The sequence below is a fragment of the Cricetulus griseus genome, chromosome 7 (assembly GCF_003668045.3).
Source record: "Cricetulus griseus strain 17A/GY chromosome 7, alternate assembly CriGri-PICRH-1.0, whole genome shotgun sequence".
Lineage (NCBI taxonomy): Eukaryota > Metazoa > Chordata > Mammalia > Rodentia > Cricetidae > Cricetulus > Cricetulus griseus.
Window position 1 is genome coordinate 58,364,558 of NC_048600.1, and position 19,270 is coordinate 58,383,827.

At 39.7% G+C, this 19,270-nt stretch overlaps 1 protein-coding gene across 8 annotated transcripts in view; it reads left to right on the plus strand.

Moving 5' to 3' along the window:
* The window catches only part of Pwwp2a (PWWP domain containing 2A), a 41,184-nt gene extending 22,212 nt beyond the window's left edge, over window positions 1-18,972 (plus strand). For 5 of the 8 annotated variants that reach the window (XM_027425251.2, XM_027425253.2, XM_027425252.2 and 2 more), the window contains one exon: window positions 962-3,570. In XM_027425251.2, the coding sequence (XP_027281052.1) occupies window positions 962-2,624 (1,663 nt within the window). In that variant the 3' untranslated portion in view covers window positions 2,625-3,570. Of the gene's footprint in view, window positions 1-961; window positions 3,571-5,170; window positions 5,434-13,314; window positions 13,435-16,766 lie in introns of those variants that run through there. The other 3 variants (XM_027425256.2, XM_027425257.2, XM_027425258.2) reach the window with 3 other exon arrangements.
* Window positions 18,973-19,270: the final 298 nt, after the last annotated feature.

Consider the following 19,270-nt stretch of genomic DNA (forward strand, 5'->3'; position numbering starts at 1 on the left):
AATAAATAAATAAATCTTCAAAAAAATGCTTAAACTCCTGGTGGGGGGTGGGGCTGGTGGGGCTGAAGTGATGACTCAGCAGTTAAGGCTGCTCTTCCAGGTGAACTGGGTGAAGTGCCCAGCACCTACATGGTCCCCAGCTCACAATAGTTTGTAACTCCAGTCCCAGGTAATCTCTTCTGGCTTCTGAAGGTACTGCACTTATGGTACAAAACACCCATACATGCAAAGTAATAAAAGACAAACTTTGAATCCACACAGCTCTGTTTTTGTCAACACTGGGAATAATTTGAGTATCTGAATTCTGTGCTGTTCAAATTGGCCTGAAACTTGAGATCTTTCTGTCTTAGCTTCTTGGGTGTGGGAATTACAGACAGGTGGTACCACCACCCCTATCTTTTAAGTTTTTTTTTTTTTTTTTTTTTTTAAGATTTATTTATTTATCATGTATACAGTGCATGCCAGAAGAGGGCACCAGATCCCATTACAGATGGTTGTGAGCCACCATGTGGTTGCTGGGAATGGAACTCGGGACCTCTGGAAGAATAGTCAGTGCTCTTAACCCCTGAGCCATCTCTCCAGCCTTCCTTTTAAGCTTTTGAGAGATGATAGACAGAGGAAAATGATTTTAATTTATGGCTGCAGTTACTGAAAACTGTGTATATGGTTCAGTGAGTATAATACCACATGACATTCCATATTAATTTGTCTGATAAGAGAAAGGTCTATTTAAAGTAAAGCCAGCTATTCTGGTATTGTTTAGGGTAACCATTTGGATTATTTCTGGTTTTCTCTAAAATATAAGAACCAAAAGAAGAGGAGATTTTTGTTACTTTGGAGAAAGCAGTGTTATGTTTTTGATTTTTGTTGTATAGATACTTAACAAAGTTGATTACATTTTACATGTTGAGTTACAGATGTAAACTCACTAGCTTTTTTTTGTTCTTCCATTTCCTTAAAGGTTTGGGCCCCATGGGATCCCTGTGACAGTATTTCCCAAAAGGGAATATAAGGATAAAACGGACGCCATGCAGCTCCAAAGTAACACATTCCAAGAAGGGATAGAAGTCAAGCGGGAAGTGAACGGTGCTGTTCCCGATAACCTTTCTCCAGTCCCTCCTCCTGAGCACCTGTGGACTTCCAAACCACCTCCTCTCTTCCACGAAGGAGCACCTTATCCTCCCCCCTTGTTTATCAGGGACACATATAACCAATCAATACCTCAGCCTCCTCCTCGGAAAATTAAGCGACCCAAACGAAAAATGTACAGGGAAGAACCCACTTCAATAATGAATGCGATTAAGCTACGGCCCAGGCAAGTCCTGTGTGATAAGTGTAAAAACAGTGTTGTTGCAGAAAAGAAGGAAATTAGAAAAGGTAGCAGTGACTCTTCTAGGTATGAAGATAAAAAACGGAGAAATGATAGTGTAGCTACTGTGAACAAAAAACTGAAAACTGACCATAAAGTTGATGGGAAAAACCAAAACGAGAGCCAGAGAAGAAATGCTGTGGTGAGGGTTTCCAATATTGCTCACAGCAGAGGCAGAGTAGTCAAAGTTTCTGCTCAGGCAAACACGTCAAAAGCTCAGTTAAGTACCAAGAAAGTGCTCCAGAGCAAGAACATGGATCACGCAAAAGCTCGGGAAGTATTGAAAATTGCCAAAGAAAAGGCACAGAAGAAGCAAAGTGAAACCTCTACTTCCAAAAACACACACTCAAAAGTCCATTTCACACGTCGCTATCAGAATCCTAGCTCAGGTTCCCTCCCACCTCGAGTGCGTTTAAAGCCACAAAGGTACAGGAACGAAGAAAATGACTCTTCCCTGAAGACAGGACTGGAGAAAATTCGGAGTGGCAAGCTGGCCCCTAAGCCGCAGTCTCGCTGCACCTCCACCCGCTCAGCAGGTGAGGCCCCTTCAGAAAATCAGAGCCCCTCAGAAGGCCTGGAAGAGGCCGCCAGTGAGGTTCAGGACACAAGCAAAGTGTATGTGCCTGGTGAGCAGGAGGAACTGCAGACGGTGGGCAAAAAGGGCAACAAAAGCAATATCTCTGTTTACCTGACCCTAAATCAAGAGAAATCTGACTCTTCTAGTGCTTCAGTATGTAGTGTTGATAGCATGGATGATTTGAAATCCTCCATCTCTGAGTGTAGCTCTTCTGAGAGCTTTGTTTTTCCTCCTGGCAGTATGCATGTACCTTCCACTTCTTCCGTTTCCTCTTCTTCAAAGGAAGAGAAAAGCCTCAGTAATTCCTTGAAAATGAAAATCTTTTCCAAAAATGTCTCTAAATGTATCACACCAGATGGCAGGACCATATGTGTAGGGGACATTGTTTGGGCCAAGATATATGGCTTCCCATGGTGGCCAGCCCGAATTCTTACTATAACTGTAAGCCGGAAAGATAATGGCCTTTTAGCCCGACAAGAGGCTTGTATTTCATGGTTTGCATCTCCAACAACATCTTTCCTTGCTCTTTCACAACTCTCCCCCTTTCTAGAAAACTTCCAGTTACGTTTTAATAAGAAGAGAAAGGGTCTGTATCGCAGGGCTATCACAGAGGCAGCTAAGGCTGCTAAGCAGCTGACCCCTGAAGTGCGGGCTTTGTTGACACAGTTTGAAACGTGAACATGGACAGTAAGGTAGGCGAGAACCGCTGGAGTGGTCTCAGTTCCCTTGCTAGTTAGGAATCATTTCCACCAGCTAGCTTGGCCAAACTGGAAAGAAATTGCACTCAGTTGGCTTTTTATACTTATATAGCCATTTTTAGACTAAGAAGCTTAAAACTGAACATGCTGTCAAATTTTCTCTAAAGGAAGTGAGATTTTTTAGCAGTATTTTCCAGTTTTGAAATCTAAAACCATCCTAAGGCATAAAAGCCATAGCCTCAAATGAAACTTAAATTTTTACAGAGACTGTTAATTGCCATTTGTATCTATTGTATATATACTCATATATAATCTATTGCCTGTCACTATGTGGCGGGTTGCATATTTGGAGTTTTAATAAGGGCTGGTGAGCTGGGGGAACAGTGGATATTTAATGACTACTTGTTTAATAATCAGTGAACACTTAGACTTTCTATGCACATAATAGTATAGATGTTTGGTATTGGGTGTTTGACAAACTGAAATGCTTGCTATGACAAATTGGGATGCTTGTTGTTTAGTTATAGAGGAGGTTGTATATGTTGCCCAGTATTTGAGATTAAAACTATTAAGACTGGACAGGCTAGAGTCACCCACTCTCTTGTCCAGTGGGAGCATAACAAACTTCCAGACTTTTGGTTGGGAAGTTTAGATAGGTTTTATTTGGGGTATGTGAATAGTTGAGTGCAAGTTTGGTCAGATTTCTCCTGACTAGTTGGTCCTGAATTCTTAGCCTAGTAATTAACACTTTGTGAATTAATGTTATGTGTAATTGTTGCATTTTGGATGTACCTAATTTGATAATTTTTAAGAAGCATTTCCGTTTAAGGTAATCTGTTTGCAGGTCAGAAAATGAGAAATGTAATTGTGTAATGCATTGAAATGTAAAAAAAAAAAAGCTGTAAATAAAATCAACTAAATCCAAATTATTTGTGTGTGTTTCTCAAAAAGCTTTGAACAGTTTCAAAATAGTAGAAAATTATTCTTTGTAATAGTGATTAGAAAAGGGGAGAAAGCCAATTTAGTTTTCTATTTGCCCTGTTAGGGAATGTTATCTGAGAATAGGTAAAATTCAAATAGCATGAGCTATAGTGAGGCTCTGTAGTAATGCCCTCTGATACAGCTTTATTTCCCACCAACCTCTCATAAATGCTTTTAAGTTTTTTCAATTTTAGCATTGATAAATTATTATATGCTTTAAATTTAAAAATTAGGAATTGTAGTTGGTTGCTGTTTGGTCTTCTGCCTCAGATATCGCTACTTTTGGGGCTAGTAATCTAACTTCCTATTTACTAAGATTTTTTTTTTTTTTTTTTTTTTTTTTTTTTTTTGAGAGAGTCTCACTATGTCAGTCTGGCTGGCCAGGCTGACCTCAAGCTCAAAGTCATGCCTGCCTCTGCATCTGCCTCCTGTGTGCTGGGAAAGTAGTCTCACTGCCCATGGAGGCAAGGTGATCTCAAAAATTAAGTTGCTTCCAAGCTCTTCTTTATTTTTTTTCTTTTTTAATTTTTGTTTTCTAAATTGGATATAACTTCAGTTTGGTACTTCTTGAGCTATAAAAAGTAGACTTTTTGTGGATTTCTAAAGTAATCCAGTGTGAGATATATTAGTTACTATGGAATTAATAATAAATATTAATGAAATTAGGAAATTAGTTTCCTTAAGCTTGATACCTGATTATTTTGTGGGGAAATATTAGTTTTTTTTTGGGAGGAACTTAGTCAATGCTTTTTGATTTTAATGAACACACAATAAAATAAAAATATGCATATTCTTTCCTGCAAACAGAAACTGTTTAAAATGATCTGATTATGACAGGCTGAAAGTTCATGGTGTGATGGAGGGCTTATAAGGGAAATAACTTTCTAGGTTTTCTGAGTATTTGTTTTAGATTAAAGTACTTATTTATTTGGGTATCTCTGAAAAATTGATTTAAGCAAGAGTCACTAAAACTTAATTTTAAAGCTTGTGTAGTGATCTGGGCTGTTTGTTGTAATAGTGAATTTGAAAGTAGGTGTTGTTAATACAGACAGATGCTGTAGCAATGTACCTTTATGGCATAAACCATTTTTGCTATTTTAGAAGCTACAAGGGAAAAATACAATTTGATTGTGGAGTTTGTAAATAACATTCAGCTAGTTGTGGTGGTGCATTCTGTTGATCCTAGTATTTGGGAGATGGAGGCAAGAGGATTTGAGTGAGTTTAAGATCACCAGGCTACATAATGAATTCCTGGCTAAAACAATAAATGTATTTGGTTGTGTGTGCTAATGCACACCGTTAATCCTAGCAGGCTGATCATCTGTCTGAGTTTGAGGCCATCCTGGTTTACAGAGTTCTAGGCTACATAGTGAGAGACTTTTTAAAAAAAGTATTCTAATAGAGTTTTCTAAGCCAGGTGACCATCTATTATCTATCTACTGCAAGTGGAAATACTGAGTTTTCTCTGAGAAGATAATGGACACTTTTTATATGGTAGTAACCCACATGGGCATTTTTTTGGTTTGTTTTGTTTTCTCTTTGCAGAGAGAAAATTGACTTAGACAAATCTCCAAAATAAGAAAATTGGCTAAAAGACAAGGATGAGCAAGGGCAGAAACCAAGTGAGAAAGTTGTAAAAATGGTGTCTTTATAGTTGTGGGACCTGTCCATGACACATGATCTGGCTTTTGGAAATCTATTCCTCATGCAGGGATCACCCAGCCTTGATGCAGCAGGAGGAGCTTGGTCCTGTCTCACTGTGATATGATATGCTTTGTTGACTTCCATTGGAGGCCTGTCCTTTCTGAAGAGGAGGAGTAGATGGGGGGTTAGACAGAAGGTGGAGGGGGAGGGAAGAAAGGAGGGAGAAGAAACTGGTATGTAAAATAAATGAAAAAAATTAATTAAATAATGGTGTCTTTAGAAATTTTAAACCACAAAAGTATGTTTTCCTTTTAATTTTTTTAGAATTGGGGAAGCAGGAAGCTGACTGGCCATGCGGAAGAGAAGTTTATTCAATTCTAGTTTGTCCCTACAGAACAGGAGACCTATAAGAGTCTTGTGAAGGAGTCCGGGAGACTAGGATTCACTAGTCTGATATCTGTGACTTGATGGTTTGTCTCTAAATGTTTTGTTTCATGTAACCCAGGCTGGCCTCCAACTCTGTACCTTGAGCGTCTTGGAGTTTCACCAATACACCCAGTTTATGTGATGATGGTGATTGAACCCAGGTTTTTCTTTGTATTAGCCAAGCACTCTACTAACAGCTTTATCATCTCCAATCTCCTAAGTGGTTTTGATGGATTTTTATTTTTCTCCTTCCTAATTTTGGAGCAGGATGTTACTACATAGCCTGGGATGTACCAAAGGTCACTGTATAACCCAGGCTAACCTTGGGCTCTTCTGTGTTGGTATATAGGCATGCACCAACACAGGAGGCTGGGAATAAAATGTTAGTGATGGCAATTGTAGTTTAGTACTAAATGGAACAAACGAGAACTTAGGTCTCAAGACATTGTAGGCAGGCAACATGGAAATGGAACTAAAATCAGCTTAGGTAAATGTCTTAATGGGTCTGAGTTTTACCCAATTAAGAGAGGCTATGCCCTTCTAAAGTTGGTTATTGAAGGAAACACATGTTCAGACATTGCAAAGGGCCAGTTTTCCTGTATACCTAATAATCGAGCAGAAATCAGAAATTTATAGTATACATTTAAAGGAAGATTTTCTCATCTAATTTGTGAATATTCTATGGTTTGTGCTGAATTAGTGGCACACTGACATGTCTAAAAAAGTTAGTAATGACAGTTTTAGTTCAAGGATTTATGTTAAGTGATGGTTTCCAATAGGGAATTGGCCAGAGACAGTGAAGGTCATTTACTTTTCTTCCTTCCTTCCTTCCTTCCTTCCTTCCTTCCTTCCTTCCTTCCTTCCTCCCTCCCTCCCTCCCTCCCTCTCCTTCTCTCCCTCTTTCCCCTCCTTCCCTCCCTCCCTCTTTTCCTCCCTTTCTTTCCTTTTTTTTTTTTTTTTTTTTGACACAGGGATTCTCTGTGTAACTGCTCTGGCTGTCCTGGAACGCACTCTGTAAACCAGGCTGGACTCGGACTCCCAGAGATCTGCCTGCCTCTGCCTCCCGAGTGCTGGGATTAAAGGTGTGCACGACCACTATCCTACTGTGAAGGTCATTTTCTAAGGAGGGACAAATTCAGTTTTTGCTTGGGGCTGTGCTGGTATATCCATTAACACTCCAATGTAAATATCTGGAATTGAGAACTAATATTGGGTTGTTGTCATTCCACTTTCTGCCAGGCCACAGTAAGTGGCCAAGCTGTGTTTACCATTTCTGCCTGGTTCTGACTCAAAAGGCTCTTACTGAGTACAGGTTATGTATGATTACTATATTCAGACCTTCATTCAGCTATAGTTGTATTAATTAAAAGGTCACAGGGGTAAGTGATTTATTATAGTTTTGTGGAGTATTTGTGTATTTTTTGCCATGATAATTGATTTTATAGTCAAAAGGGGCACCATTTAAATTTGTCTTTGTGGTGCTTGCCCTTGTGTATTTCAGCTGGGATTTCCCCCCCTTTACTTTCCCTATGTCTTTAGTTAAAAATAACTTTGTCTTATTAAAGTGAATTATAATTTTATGCATATTTAAATAGACATGACCTAAAATCTACTATTTTGGGGCTGTTTGCTTCTTAGAGGATTTTGTTATATGGTCTAGGCTGGTTGGACATGCAGTGATACTTCTGCCTCAGCCCCTTGAGTGTTGGGATCACAGGCATGTGCCACCATACCCAGTCTAAAGTTTTACTTTTTTTTTATTATTATTATTAGATAGGGTCTTATTGTGTAGCTTTCCTATGTAGACATATATGGTCCTTGTCTTCCATCTTAAAATTATTTTAATTATTTTAATTATTATTTTAATTGTACCATTAAAAACATTTTTTTGTGTGTGTGTGTGTGTGTGTGTGTGTGTGTGCGCGTGCGCGCGCGCGCATGTACAAATGTCTTCAGAGGCTAAAAGGGTAGATAGAGTCTTAGAGCTGCTGTTGTAGGTCATTGTGAGCCACCTGATGTAGGTGCTAGGAAATGAGGAGTCTCAAGCCTTGGAACTCTAAGCCATCTCTTCATCCTCCAGTTGTACCATTTTAAAAGGTATTAAGTATGTTTGTATTGTGCGACCATGACCATTGTCCATCTGTAATCTGAATTTTTTTTTCTCGTTTTGGTTTTTTGAAACTAGGTCACTCTAGCCCAGGCTGGTTTCTAACCCAGGGCAATTCTTGCCTTAGCTCTCAAATGCTGGGATTTCAAGAGTGGCTCATAATCTGTATTTTTAATAGAATGTTAAATTTGCTGAGAATTGGTACCAGGAATGCTTGCTTCCAGGACTCTTTGAGGTATGCCTGCAGCCCTGCATGGGGAGATTTTCACCTAACCATGCTACCATGAATTATACTTAAGACTGTAGCTGTGCCTTAATAAAAGTGGGATGAATTAATGACTACATTCACCTATTAAATACTTTTTAATTTAAATAATGTTCAAATAGTAACAATTACTTGGATAATTTTTGTGACTAATGGAGCCATTTAAATTACTTTGATAATGGAGGTTGGACAATTGGATCAGCAGATAAAAGAGCACACTGTCAGCAACCCACATCAAGCAGCTCACAGTAGTCTATAACACCAGTTCCAGGGTATTGGACACTGACTTCTGACCTCTGAAGTATCAGGATTGAAGGCCCGCACCACTATGCCCAGTTATAGAGATGTGAAGACAAACTCTACATTGTTTTGTAAAAATTTTGTAAAAAGTAGGAAGTTCAGGAAGGTAAGCATTGGTTAAATAGCAAGTTTAAGGCCAGCCTGGGCTACAATACAAAGATCTGTCTTAAAAGAAAAATCTCATAATTTCTATACTGGTATCTGTATCTACAAGGAAAGCCAAGTCCTTCATAGCCAAAGTGCTGGGGGCGTTCACTCTCTCACCCTGTGTTTGTGTAAGTATGTTAGGGTATTTGTTGTTTGAAACAAGGTCTCATGTAGCCTAGACTCATTTCAAACTTTTTCTTGTCTCTTGAGTGTTGTAATTACAGGAATGAGCTATACCATACCAGGCTTGGAGTGTTAGGCTTTTCAAAAAGAAAAAGAAATTATGCAGGACAATAGTGGTTCACACCTTTAATCCCAGCATTTGGGAAGAAAAAACAGGCGGATCTCTGAGTTCAAGTGCAGCCTGGTCTACAGAATTCTAGGACAGCCAGGGCTACACAGAGAAAGCCTGTCTGGAAAAACAAAACCTCAAATTATAATGCATGGCAAATTTTAGGGGGCGTGTCTTTTGAACTTTTCAAGGTATTTTGCAATCATTGGTGTTTTATTTAACTCTCATATGAGATTCTCTTAGAAACTATTGAAGAAACCTAGTATGGAAACAGGAGGATCCTGATCTGAGGCTAGCTCAGGCTACATAGTAAGACTGACTTACTTTGTGTGCCTCCATAAAAGCAAAACCAAAGTCTGAGGAGCATATTTCCCCCCCCTGGAAAAATGCAAGGGAATCATTTTGTTACTTAAAGAGGTTATTTATGTAGAAAGGGAAGCATGCCATCCAGATGAGAGGAAACAAGAGAGTAATTTAGCAGTGATGGAGGGAGTTTGAACACTACAAGTTTGGCATCAGCTGGGCTTGACAACAGGCTTTTATCAAACCAAGAAGATTGTTTTTCACTTTTTAGGCACATGTTTAAAAGTGTGAGCTCTCGAGCCAGATGCCCTAGACTCATTTCAGTCTGTTCTTTACAACTTGCGATCTTAGGCAAGTTACCTCAGTGTCAGCATCTGTGAAATGGGGAGAATGAATAGCACCACCTCAGAAGGTAATTTTGATAATTTATGTCTTTAAAGCAATAGAAGAGTGCCTGACACAAGGCCTGTGTAAATACTGTTCATATTCCAAGCCACTCGTATGTAGCAGAGAAACCTAATTTTGGTAGCTTTTAAAATATCTGTCATGTAAGTTTCTGTAATAGCACTATTAATCACAAATATCTAGAGGTAGCATACATGCTCTGGGTGTTTGGGTAGTTTTTGAGATTGGTCTTGAACTGTTGCTGATCCTGCTTTTACCTCTCTGAGTTGAGATTACAGTTTTTGCTGCCATGTCTTGCTAAACTGGCTGGTTTTAGCTGGCATTTATGGAGGCTAACTATTGGAGGTCGTTGGAATTATGTATGAGATATAGAAACCATGATTAAAGTTCATTATAGTATCATATTTAACTCAACATACTTCAAGACTATCTCGTACTCTCTCATTCTGTTCACAGTAAGCATAGGCATAAGTAGAAATGCTCAACTAGGGCTGGTGAGATGGTGCAGTAGGTAAAGGAGCTTGCTGCCAAGCCTGATGGTCTGAGTGTGATCTCTGGGGACAAGGTAGAAGCAGGGAACTGATAACTGTAAGTTGTCCTCTGACCAGCACACACGGGCTCTTTTGTATGGACACAAAAGAAATGATCATCTACTTGTAAATGAATGAGGACAACTGACTCAGACATGTAATCAATCAGTCACCATCTCCAAAGCTTTGCTCATTCCAAGTCCTTTCTAGAGGTAGGAGAAGAATCCAAGCTTGGGTCTCCTTATGCACAGTCCTGTTAGCAGAGCTACAAGGTGCACTTGTCACCTTTTAAGTTGACTGGTCTGCACAGCTTCTGTATGTTCTTGGGGCTTGACATTTTAACAAGTGGCGAAAAGTGAATGTCAGTGTACACATGTATTGAATAGGAGATTTAGGAGGGAAATACCTGGCTTTAATATGTGTGTGCCGTGGTCGTATTTTCCATTAGATAATCATTGTTACTTACGGTTCATTTTGAGATGTTGTTGATTATAAATGTATCGTCAGTCCTTCTCCCTCCACTTTGTTTTTTAGTGTAGGATTTGTCTGGGAGTGGCTCGTCTTGATGTGAGTTCAAGTATACTGGGAAGGATATGTGCAATTTCTCTAAAGCTCAGACATGTAATCAGTAACTGGTTAGAAAATCAGAATGTCTCTGCGAAGAGACTTTGCTTTTGCATTTCCTTCTTGCTCACATTGCATCATACTTGTATCAGAATTTATAATAAGTGTTTAATAGAATTAATGTACATGTGTATAGTCAGAATCTTTCACATTTTCAGTTCAGGCTTTGCACTAAGTATTGCCTCCCGTTCCTCCATTCACTGAGTCTACAAGGGTAATTGTGTACTTACCCTCTTCTGATTGGCTTCTTGATCTCTGCTACCCCTAGGAGAGCACCATTGTTGCATGTAGGATTTATCTTAGAGGACAAAACAAGTAACTTCTGAGTTTGAGATCGCTGCCTTTTCATGGGGGTATCTTTCCTTTTATTGTGTGTTAGGCAGGGTTCCTTGGCTCTTCCTAGTTGATATCCTGCATGGGTGATAAGTTACCAAAGAAAATTTGAAGACCCCGAAAGTATTGAGGGGAAGCTCATTTTCAGCATTGGCACCATGCTCCAGGCACACTAGGTTTTATGTAGCATTTCAAGAGCTGCAGTGGAAAAAAGGAACAGGAAAGGTGAGCTCACCCCTGATCTTTTTGCTGCTTATTTACATAAAATCAAAGGCCAATTCCCTTTTAAAAGTACACTTATTTGGGGCTGGAGAAAGAGCTCAGTGTGGTTAAGAGCATTTGTTGCTTTTGCAGAGGACCTGGGTTTGTTTCCTACCACCCATATGTAACTCCAGTTCTAGGGCATCCAATGTCACCTTCAGATTTCCATGGGCATCAGGCAGGCATGTGGTACACATATGTAACATATGTATAGGCAAAATGCTCATACACAAAAACCTTTGAGGAATTCATACATGCGTACAATCTATTTTGATCTTCCCCTCTTACCCCCTAACTGCTCCTAGATCCATTCACCAACTGCATGTCCTCTTTTTTTCAATTTGTTTTTATTTCTTATTATAACCCTTGGTGTTCACTCACTAGCGCATGATTGACCTACTAGGCCATGGTGGTGTACTCCTTTAATCCCAGCATTTGTGAAGTACAAGCAGGCATATCTGAGTTCTGGGCCAACTGGTCAACATAGCAAGTTCCAGGATAGCCAGGGTCACGTAGAGAGACCCTGTTTCAAGAAACACAGACACACCAAGGGGTAGGGGGAAGAGAGAAAACTAACTCCCTCAGAGTCTATCCACTGTCCATAGTTCCTCAGCTTAGGTGGTAGGTGGAAGCTGATCTTGGAAGCATGATGGACATGCCTCTAAACAAGCTTTAGTGTGTTGGCTCCTTTTTTCCTGTGCTTCAGTTAGTGCACTCAGATTCCAGTATAAAACCTTATTATTGAGCCTCATTTTAAAGAATTACTTTCCTCCAAACTAAAATCAGAGTTAATTTTGCTTATACATTGGATTTTTTTAGTGTCGGGACAGCTTACTTTAGAAGCTTTTATAATTTACAACTCTACTGCTTCTGATCTGAAATTTTAATCAATTTATTGAGACAAGGCCTCACTGTGCAACTCTGGCTGTCCTGCATCTTGCTATGTAGACCAAGCTTGCATGGAATGTGTAGATCCACCTGCCTTTGCTTTTGCTGAGATTTAAGGCTATGCATAGCCATGTCATGCTTGATTGTGATTTTTTTATCTTTTTAAGGTTTTTAAAAAGATGGGTTTTCTTGGTGTATCCTGGCTATCCTGGAACTCACTTTGTAGACTAGGCTGGCCTCAAACTCACAGAGATCCACCTGCCTCTGTCTCCTGAATGCTGGGATTAAAAGCATGTGCCACCACCGCCTGGCTCTGGTTGTGACTTTTAATAGTAAAAATAATAAGTGAATGATCCCTGACCTTGCTGTTCTGATAGAAGTACGCACACAATCAAATACCTTTAAAAATAAGACTTAAAGCAGGATGTGCTGACTTGTGCCTGTAATCCCAGCACTTAGAAAACCAAGGCAGGAATTTGAGGCCAACCATGGGCTATTAGACCAGCCCCAGGTTGTATTGTAAGATCCCCGACTCAAGCAAAACAGCAGTCTTAAAAGTAGTAGTCTTTCATTTGAATTATGCTCAACATTTGAGATTCTCTTCTCAGTGAGAAAGTTTGTCATGTTAAAAAAAACAAACAAACTGTTCTTCTTAGCCAGTTAGAACCTGAAGCTATGCAAGGGCAATCATTAGAATTCAAGAAGAAAGGGCTTTTGATGGTCTTTGAGCTTCAAAATGGTGTAATATGTATGAGGTGAAAACTTCAGCCCTCTGGACCATCCAGACTGAGACTTCGCCAAGAACAGGCTAGTATTAGATGGTTAACTGTTTTTTTTTTTTTTTTTTTTGCTCAGGGACATAAAATGTGAGACAGCATTTCCTCTTTCATTTATTGGAGGGCACCTTGCCAGGTTACATTCTGCATCTAATGGGATATGCACACAAGAGTGCCCTCTCCTGGCCATGGTTGGGGAATCCAAATGGCTATTGAGGCTCTGTAGTACCAAAGTTTTGTTTGAAGCTAGCAAGTTATCCAGAATAAACCCATTAGGAAGATTCAAATTAATTTTAGTCTTATTTTTTTTTAAATTTTTTTGTTAGATGGATTAAAAAGAACTTAACTGACTGCTCTATTTTTGTTAACTTGGTTTTTTCTACCATAGGTCTCAACAAATGGCAGCTATTACATCAGACAGTGACGAGTCCTGCTGCTCCCTTACAGTGTCTGACAGACCACTGTGGATTCAGACTGGGAGCATTGAAGTTAACAGTGAAGCGGGCAGGTCTGTCTGTCTTAAGCCCTGCCACAAAGTGAAGAGGGCACCGCATCCTCACTTAACCACCCCTGAAGTAGATTAGGCTAGTATTCAAAAGATGCATTGGTTTCTCCTCAGTTTTCATTGACCTTGGTAGTTGGGTGTACTCTAGCTACTCAGGAACTGAAAGCACATTTTCTTTAGTAGAACCCTGTTAGTACCTGTACTGAGAGCAACCTTGTGGTGAGACTCAATTGTTCCATTGTAAGCTTATGTTAGATGGCAACTGATTGTCCCTGGAAATTGGGGACTTGGTTATTTTTTCAGTTTCAATCTTTGTGGCTTTAACTTCTTTGCTACTTACTACTGTATGTATAATAGGGAATGGGAATGTGGCTCAGTTGGTAGAGTAGCTTTGTCTACCTCCACAAAGTTCTGAATAAACCAGGTATGGTGGCACATGCCTGTTAATCCTAGCACTCAGGAGGTGGAGGCAGGAAGGTCAGAAGCTCAAGATCATCATCATCTACTCTAGTGAGTCTGAGGATAGCCTGGGAAACCTGAGAGTCTGCCTTTAAAAGGAGGGAAAGAATGTGTAAGAATATGGATGTGGCCAGGCATGGTGGCGCACACCTTTATTCCCAGCACTCGGGAGGCAGAGGCAGGTGGAACTTTGTGAGTTTGAGGCCAGCCTGGTCTACATAGTGAGTTCCAGAACAGCCAGGGCTACATAGTGAGACCCTATCTTGAAAAAAAAAAGTAAAAAAGGTATGTGTGGGGGTTAGAATATGTATGTGGGGCCTAGTGTGGTGGTGCCTGTCTTTAATCTCAGTGCTCTGGAGGTAAAGGCAGGTGAATCTCTTAAGTTCAAGGCCGGCCTGGTCTACATAGGGAGTTCCAAGATAGCCAGGTCTACATAGTGAGACCATGTCTCCAAAAAGAAAAACAGACAAACATGTATGTGAATGCTTAGAAAGTAAACCTTAAAATTCAATTGTCATTTACATAGGGTGAATCAGAACGTACAGGTGGCAAGATAGGATCACAATGGTTGTAATCTATTTCTATATATGACTTAATGGGTAATGTATAAAATTGTTTGATTTTGGACTCTTACATGGTGGGAGGGGCTTAGATATTTTGGTTGTTCCTTTGAACTTTTTATGTTTTGTTATTTATGTCTTATATTTATTTAGAGTGTGTGTGTGTGTGTGTGTGTGTGTGACTGTATACCACATATGTGTGCTTGGAAGCCAGAGGAAAGAAGCTTTAAGTTCCTTGGATTGGGTTTACAGGCAGTTGGGAGCTGCCTGATGTGGATGTTGGGAACAGAACTCAGGTCCTCTGCAAGAACAAGAATGTACTCTTAATCACTGAGTTATGTTCCTAGTTTCTAAACTTTTATTACTTTCTTTGAAAAAGTATTTAGTCTTTTGGATAGGGGATAAACCAGGGTTATTTGACCTGCTGTTTGTGTAGCTTTTGGAGGATTGTATCATTGCATGTGAACTATATATATAGCCTTGATACTGGTTCAAAGTGAGACATTTGGCATTGAATATTATATAAGAACTTCGGACTCTTGCCTAAATAGGCATGGAAGCCACTTTAAGCTATTGAGGGAGTAGAATCTTTGGCTTTCTGTACTTCTTATAGGAGTCCTTGGCTTTCTTGTTTTGAACATCAGTAGGCCTTACATTAAAACCAGATTTTAAAAGGCACAGTTGGGACACTACCCTGCCCCCTTTCTCCTTTAGTTTATAAAATGGCACCTTCACTTCTGAAGTTCTTTGTGAGTTTGTGACTTACTATTGTAGCCATTTCATTTTCAGCAAGTGGAGTTTTAAATAAGCATTCATTAATCATCCTTTTTCAGAAACAACAAATACCTGGGCCCTTCACCATGAGGTTTGCAGTATTTTGGCTAAAAGTCATATTCCATTGTTTGAAAGACACAGGACAGAATGCTCTATGGAGTTTATTTTATAGGCCTTGACTCAGGGCCTACATGACCAGAACAAATGAACCATGGTAACCCTGGGAAGATAACATAAAATCAAATCTGTCAAGCCATGGGAAAGATCTGACTTTGATGTATGCATTAGATACTGCCTTTTCTTCTTTCTACATTGTTTATTATTCCACTGAAATATAGCATTATCTTTGGTTTAAAAATATATTTGATACATAGATCATCTTTTTTTCCTGGGTCTCGAGCTCTAATTCTGAGTGCACAGCTAAGGACTGGAGGGTAGTGGGCACCTGCTCCTTTGCATGCTAGCTGTTTGCTAATGTTGGGCAGTCTGACCCTGCTGCATGGCAATGCCTCCTATAAGCCAAACTGTCTGCCAGTTGTGCCTGGGGTCTTGTTGGTGGCCAGGTGTAATAAGGGGCACTGGTCAGTGCACTAAGTGATCTAGTAATAAAATAGCACTCTCATTGCCTTCTGATGTGTCTTACTCTGGGGAGACTTCCCCCCAGGCCCCTTGTGGCTTTGTGTAAATAGTACACGTGCTCTATAGCTGATTTCTAACATCACTTGGTTCTGTATATTGATTGGCTTAAGACTGAGCAGCTAGCTTTACTAGTGTGCACTTTATCCCAGCACTCAGGGAACAGAGGCAAGGAAGATCAGGAGTTCAAGGTTTGCCTTGACTATATAGTGAGTTTGAGGTGATCCTGGATTACAAGAGACCCTGTCTCAAAAAAAAAAAAAAAAAAAAAATGGGGGGCAGGTCTGGGTCTGGTGGCTCACACCTTTCATCCCAGCAGTAGGTAGTTCTCGATGAGTTCCATCCAGGCCAGCCAGAGTTCCATGGTGAGACCTATCTAAAAGAACATTTAAAAGAGATTGCAGGTTAACTGTGTCAGGGTAAGGCTGGTGTTCCCTATGAGTCTACATCTATTTGATGTACTGTAACTTAAAAATAGCAACATAAAGAAGGTGGCACAGGCCTTTAATCTTAGCACTCTGGAGGCAGTAGCAGGTGGATCTGTGTGAGTTCGAGGCCAGCTTGGTCTACAGAGTAAGTTCCAGGACAGCCAAGTCTACAAAAAGAAATCCTGCTTTGAAAAAAAAAAAGAGAGAGAGAGAGAGAAAAGAAAAAAGTCAAAATTCTCCCGCAGAAATATTCATAAGAAAAGGACTCAGGCGATAGCCATGTGTGATGGAATTTGGACAGATGTGCTCAGATAAAACACACAATGCTTCTGGTGTAGAATGGCAGTAAGCTGTGTTTAAAACGTCAGAGACGTGATTTAAAAGAAAGGTGGTGTGATTCCATGATCTGTAGGGCTTATTTTTCTCACATATTACCTGTGCTTAACTACATGTCTTCCTTTTGTTTATTGTATTTCAGCGCAAAGACATTAACAGACTGCTGGTTTCTTGGACGTGTACCACAGTGACAGAACAAGAACATCAGGACTGGATAAGATTGGAGTTTTAAGCTGCACTAAGAAGTAAATGTTAAAGCAGTGGCTAAAACCAGTCATCTATACAGGGGCACTCACAGAGTAGACTGGATGGGAGAAAAGGTATTAGGGAATATTTTATATATAGAAAAGAAACAAACTGCTGCAATAAATTGTGCATGAGGTGAGGAGAAAAGTGATGCACTCAAGTGTGATGCTGAAGAATCACTGATGGTAGCTTCTTTTGAATGTGAACAGTAGTTTGGACAGGCCTACCAGGCATGGGATGGTGCAGAAATGTCGAATTGTTTTTGCATACTTAACCTTTGTGCTTTCTCCAAGGATTATGTTTATCAGTTCAGAAGTGAGCAGAGGTGTGTTTAAAATGGCGCTCTTGTGAAACAGCAATGGTCACATGTGCTAAGGCCAGTGTTTCCTTCAGGTGCCCATAGAAACGAGAGGACATCCTGCTGAAAGGATGGCTAAGTGCCCCGCCCCACCCACAAGTAAAATGTGGATCTTCTTTCTTTTAATAAAACAGGGCTGTATTACCTTGAATATATGTTTGCTTGTTAGAGCATATTAAGATGTATTTATTTGCCACTAGTATTTAACGTTATGTGCACATTTTCATAACTATTACATTCTTACCTTTTCATATTTTGACTCCCAAGTGGATAGGCTAGTGTTGATTTTGGAATGAAATCATACACTCCCAAGAACTAGCTCATATTTCTCCTGAGCTGGACAGGCTTTTATTACTGCCTCTCCCCTTACTGAGTGGCGCTGTTCAGAAAAGGTGACAGCATCAGTGTTGATCTGGACCACTTCCCACAGCAAGAAGCCCCTACTTCTTTCTTGGTGCAGGAAGTTCTCGAGGTGTTGGGGAAGACTTGGCCCTGGAGGACAAGTGGCAGAAACAGATCCTTGCACAGCCTAAACTTTTGGTGCATGAACATGAATTCTTAATAGAGACCACAGATTTTCCTTGTCTTTGCTTAAATACATATTATGAAAATCCTTAATTTTTCTTGTTTAATGAATGGAGAACACATGAGAAAATCAGATGGACCTGTTAGTACTACATTTTTAAAGCATTTTATATTTGATGGTGCCGTAATTTTAATAATAAAACTGAAGATTTTTAGTGGCAATACTGATTTATTTTTTAAACCAGAAAGATAACACCATATTGATTACTTATTACAAAAAGAAAAAAAAAAGCCAAAATAAAAAAAGAAACTAACTCGCAAAACTCATTCAAAGCAACACAACAAACTGATGAGCGAGCACTTGGCTCAAGAGTTCACTTTCTGTGATCTTTCTTTGTGGGTGAGATTACTCAATAGCCCATTGCTCAGGATTAGCAAATGCTCTGGGTGGGATTTTTAGATCGTTTAATATACCTGACTGTGATTTGATTTCTAACTCAAGAAGAAAAGCCGGGTAGTCTGGAGTCTAGTGAGCTTAATTCAGATCCTAACACACTGCAAGTGCTGGGAAGCCCTGACTGCATTTTACGATGATCTCTCTGGAGACTTTCACATCATGACATCATCTTACCAAATGGGCTCAGGAACTATAACAGCAGGGAGCTGTGGAGAAGACTTGAAGCACAGCTCCGGGCTCTGGGGTCAGTCTTGTCTTAGACCCCCAACACCAGCAGTAACTTTTATGCTCACTCAGGAACCAGGTGTCTCCCAGTCATGTGGAGCATGCATGGATTGTATCAGGAAGACCTTTAAGCTTTAGAAATCTTTATTTGTAGAGAGATGGAATTGACCAAAAATAATATTAAGAAGGCAAAAGCACGGGGAGAGATCAGGTTTTAAGAATCTACATATTTTTTCCTCATGACAAATCCTTAAAGGCATTTTATTACAAACTAGATTTTCATTAAAAAAAAAAAGACACTTGGTGGTATTTAAAATCCATGCCTACCATGTTACAACTTCATTTTTATTGCTTTAGTTGCTTAATATTTAAGCTCTGCTTCATGCTACCTTTTGTCTGTATTTCAAATCCTCACAGGCCTATTTCATTTGTAGACTTGAATGACACATTGTTTCTCACCTTCCATCTGCTCAGAGTTAAATGTTAAAGAATGTTGTGTAACGTTATCCAATAAAGTCTTTGATTTTTTTTATTTAATTATTTAAAAACTGTTTTACTGTGTAAGGGGTTAGCTTTTTTTGTTTTTAGGTGTTACCTTTAAAAGTGGTTTTTGCTTTTTCTTTAAAAACAAAACAACTTTAAAATTCAGCTGAGTTGTGTGTTCTGGGTAGTACTTCATCCTAAGGAGGATGACTAAGAGGCCTTATGGGTTGGGTCTCTTCTGACTAGAGGCAGAGGTCGACTGCAGTCTGATAGGCCCGCACACAGCAGACTGCTTTTCTGATGGAAACAGCCTCCTTGAGTGGGTAGTTCACAGTGCTGGTGGGTTTCTCTG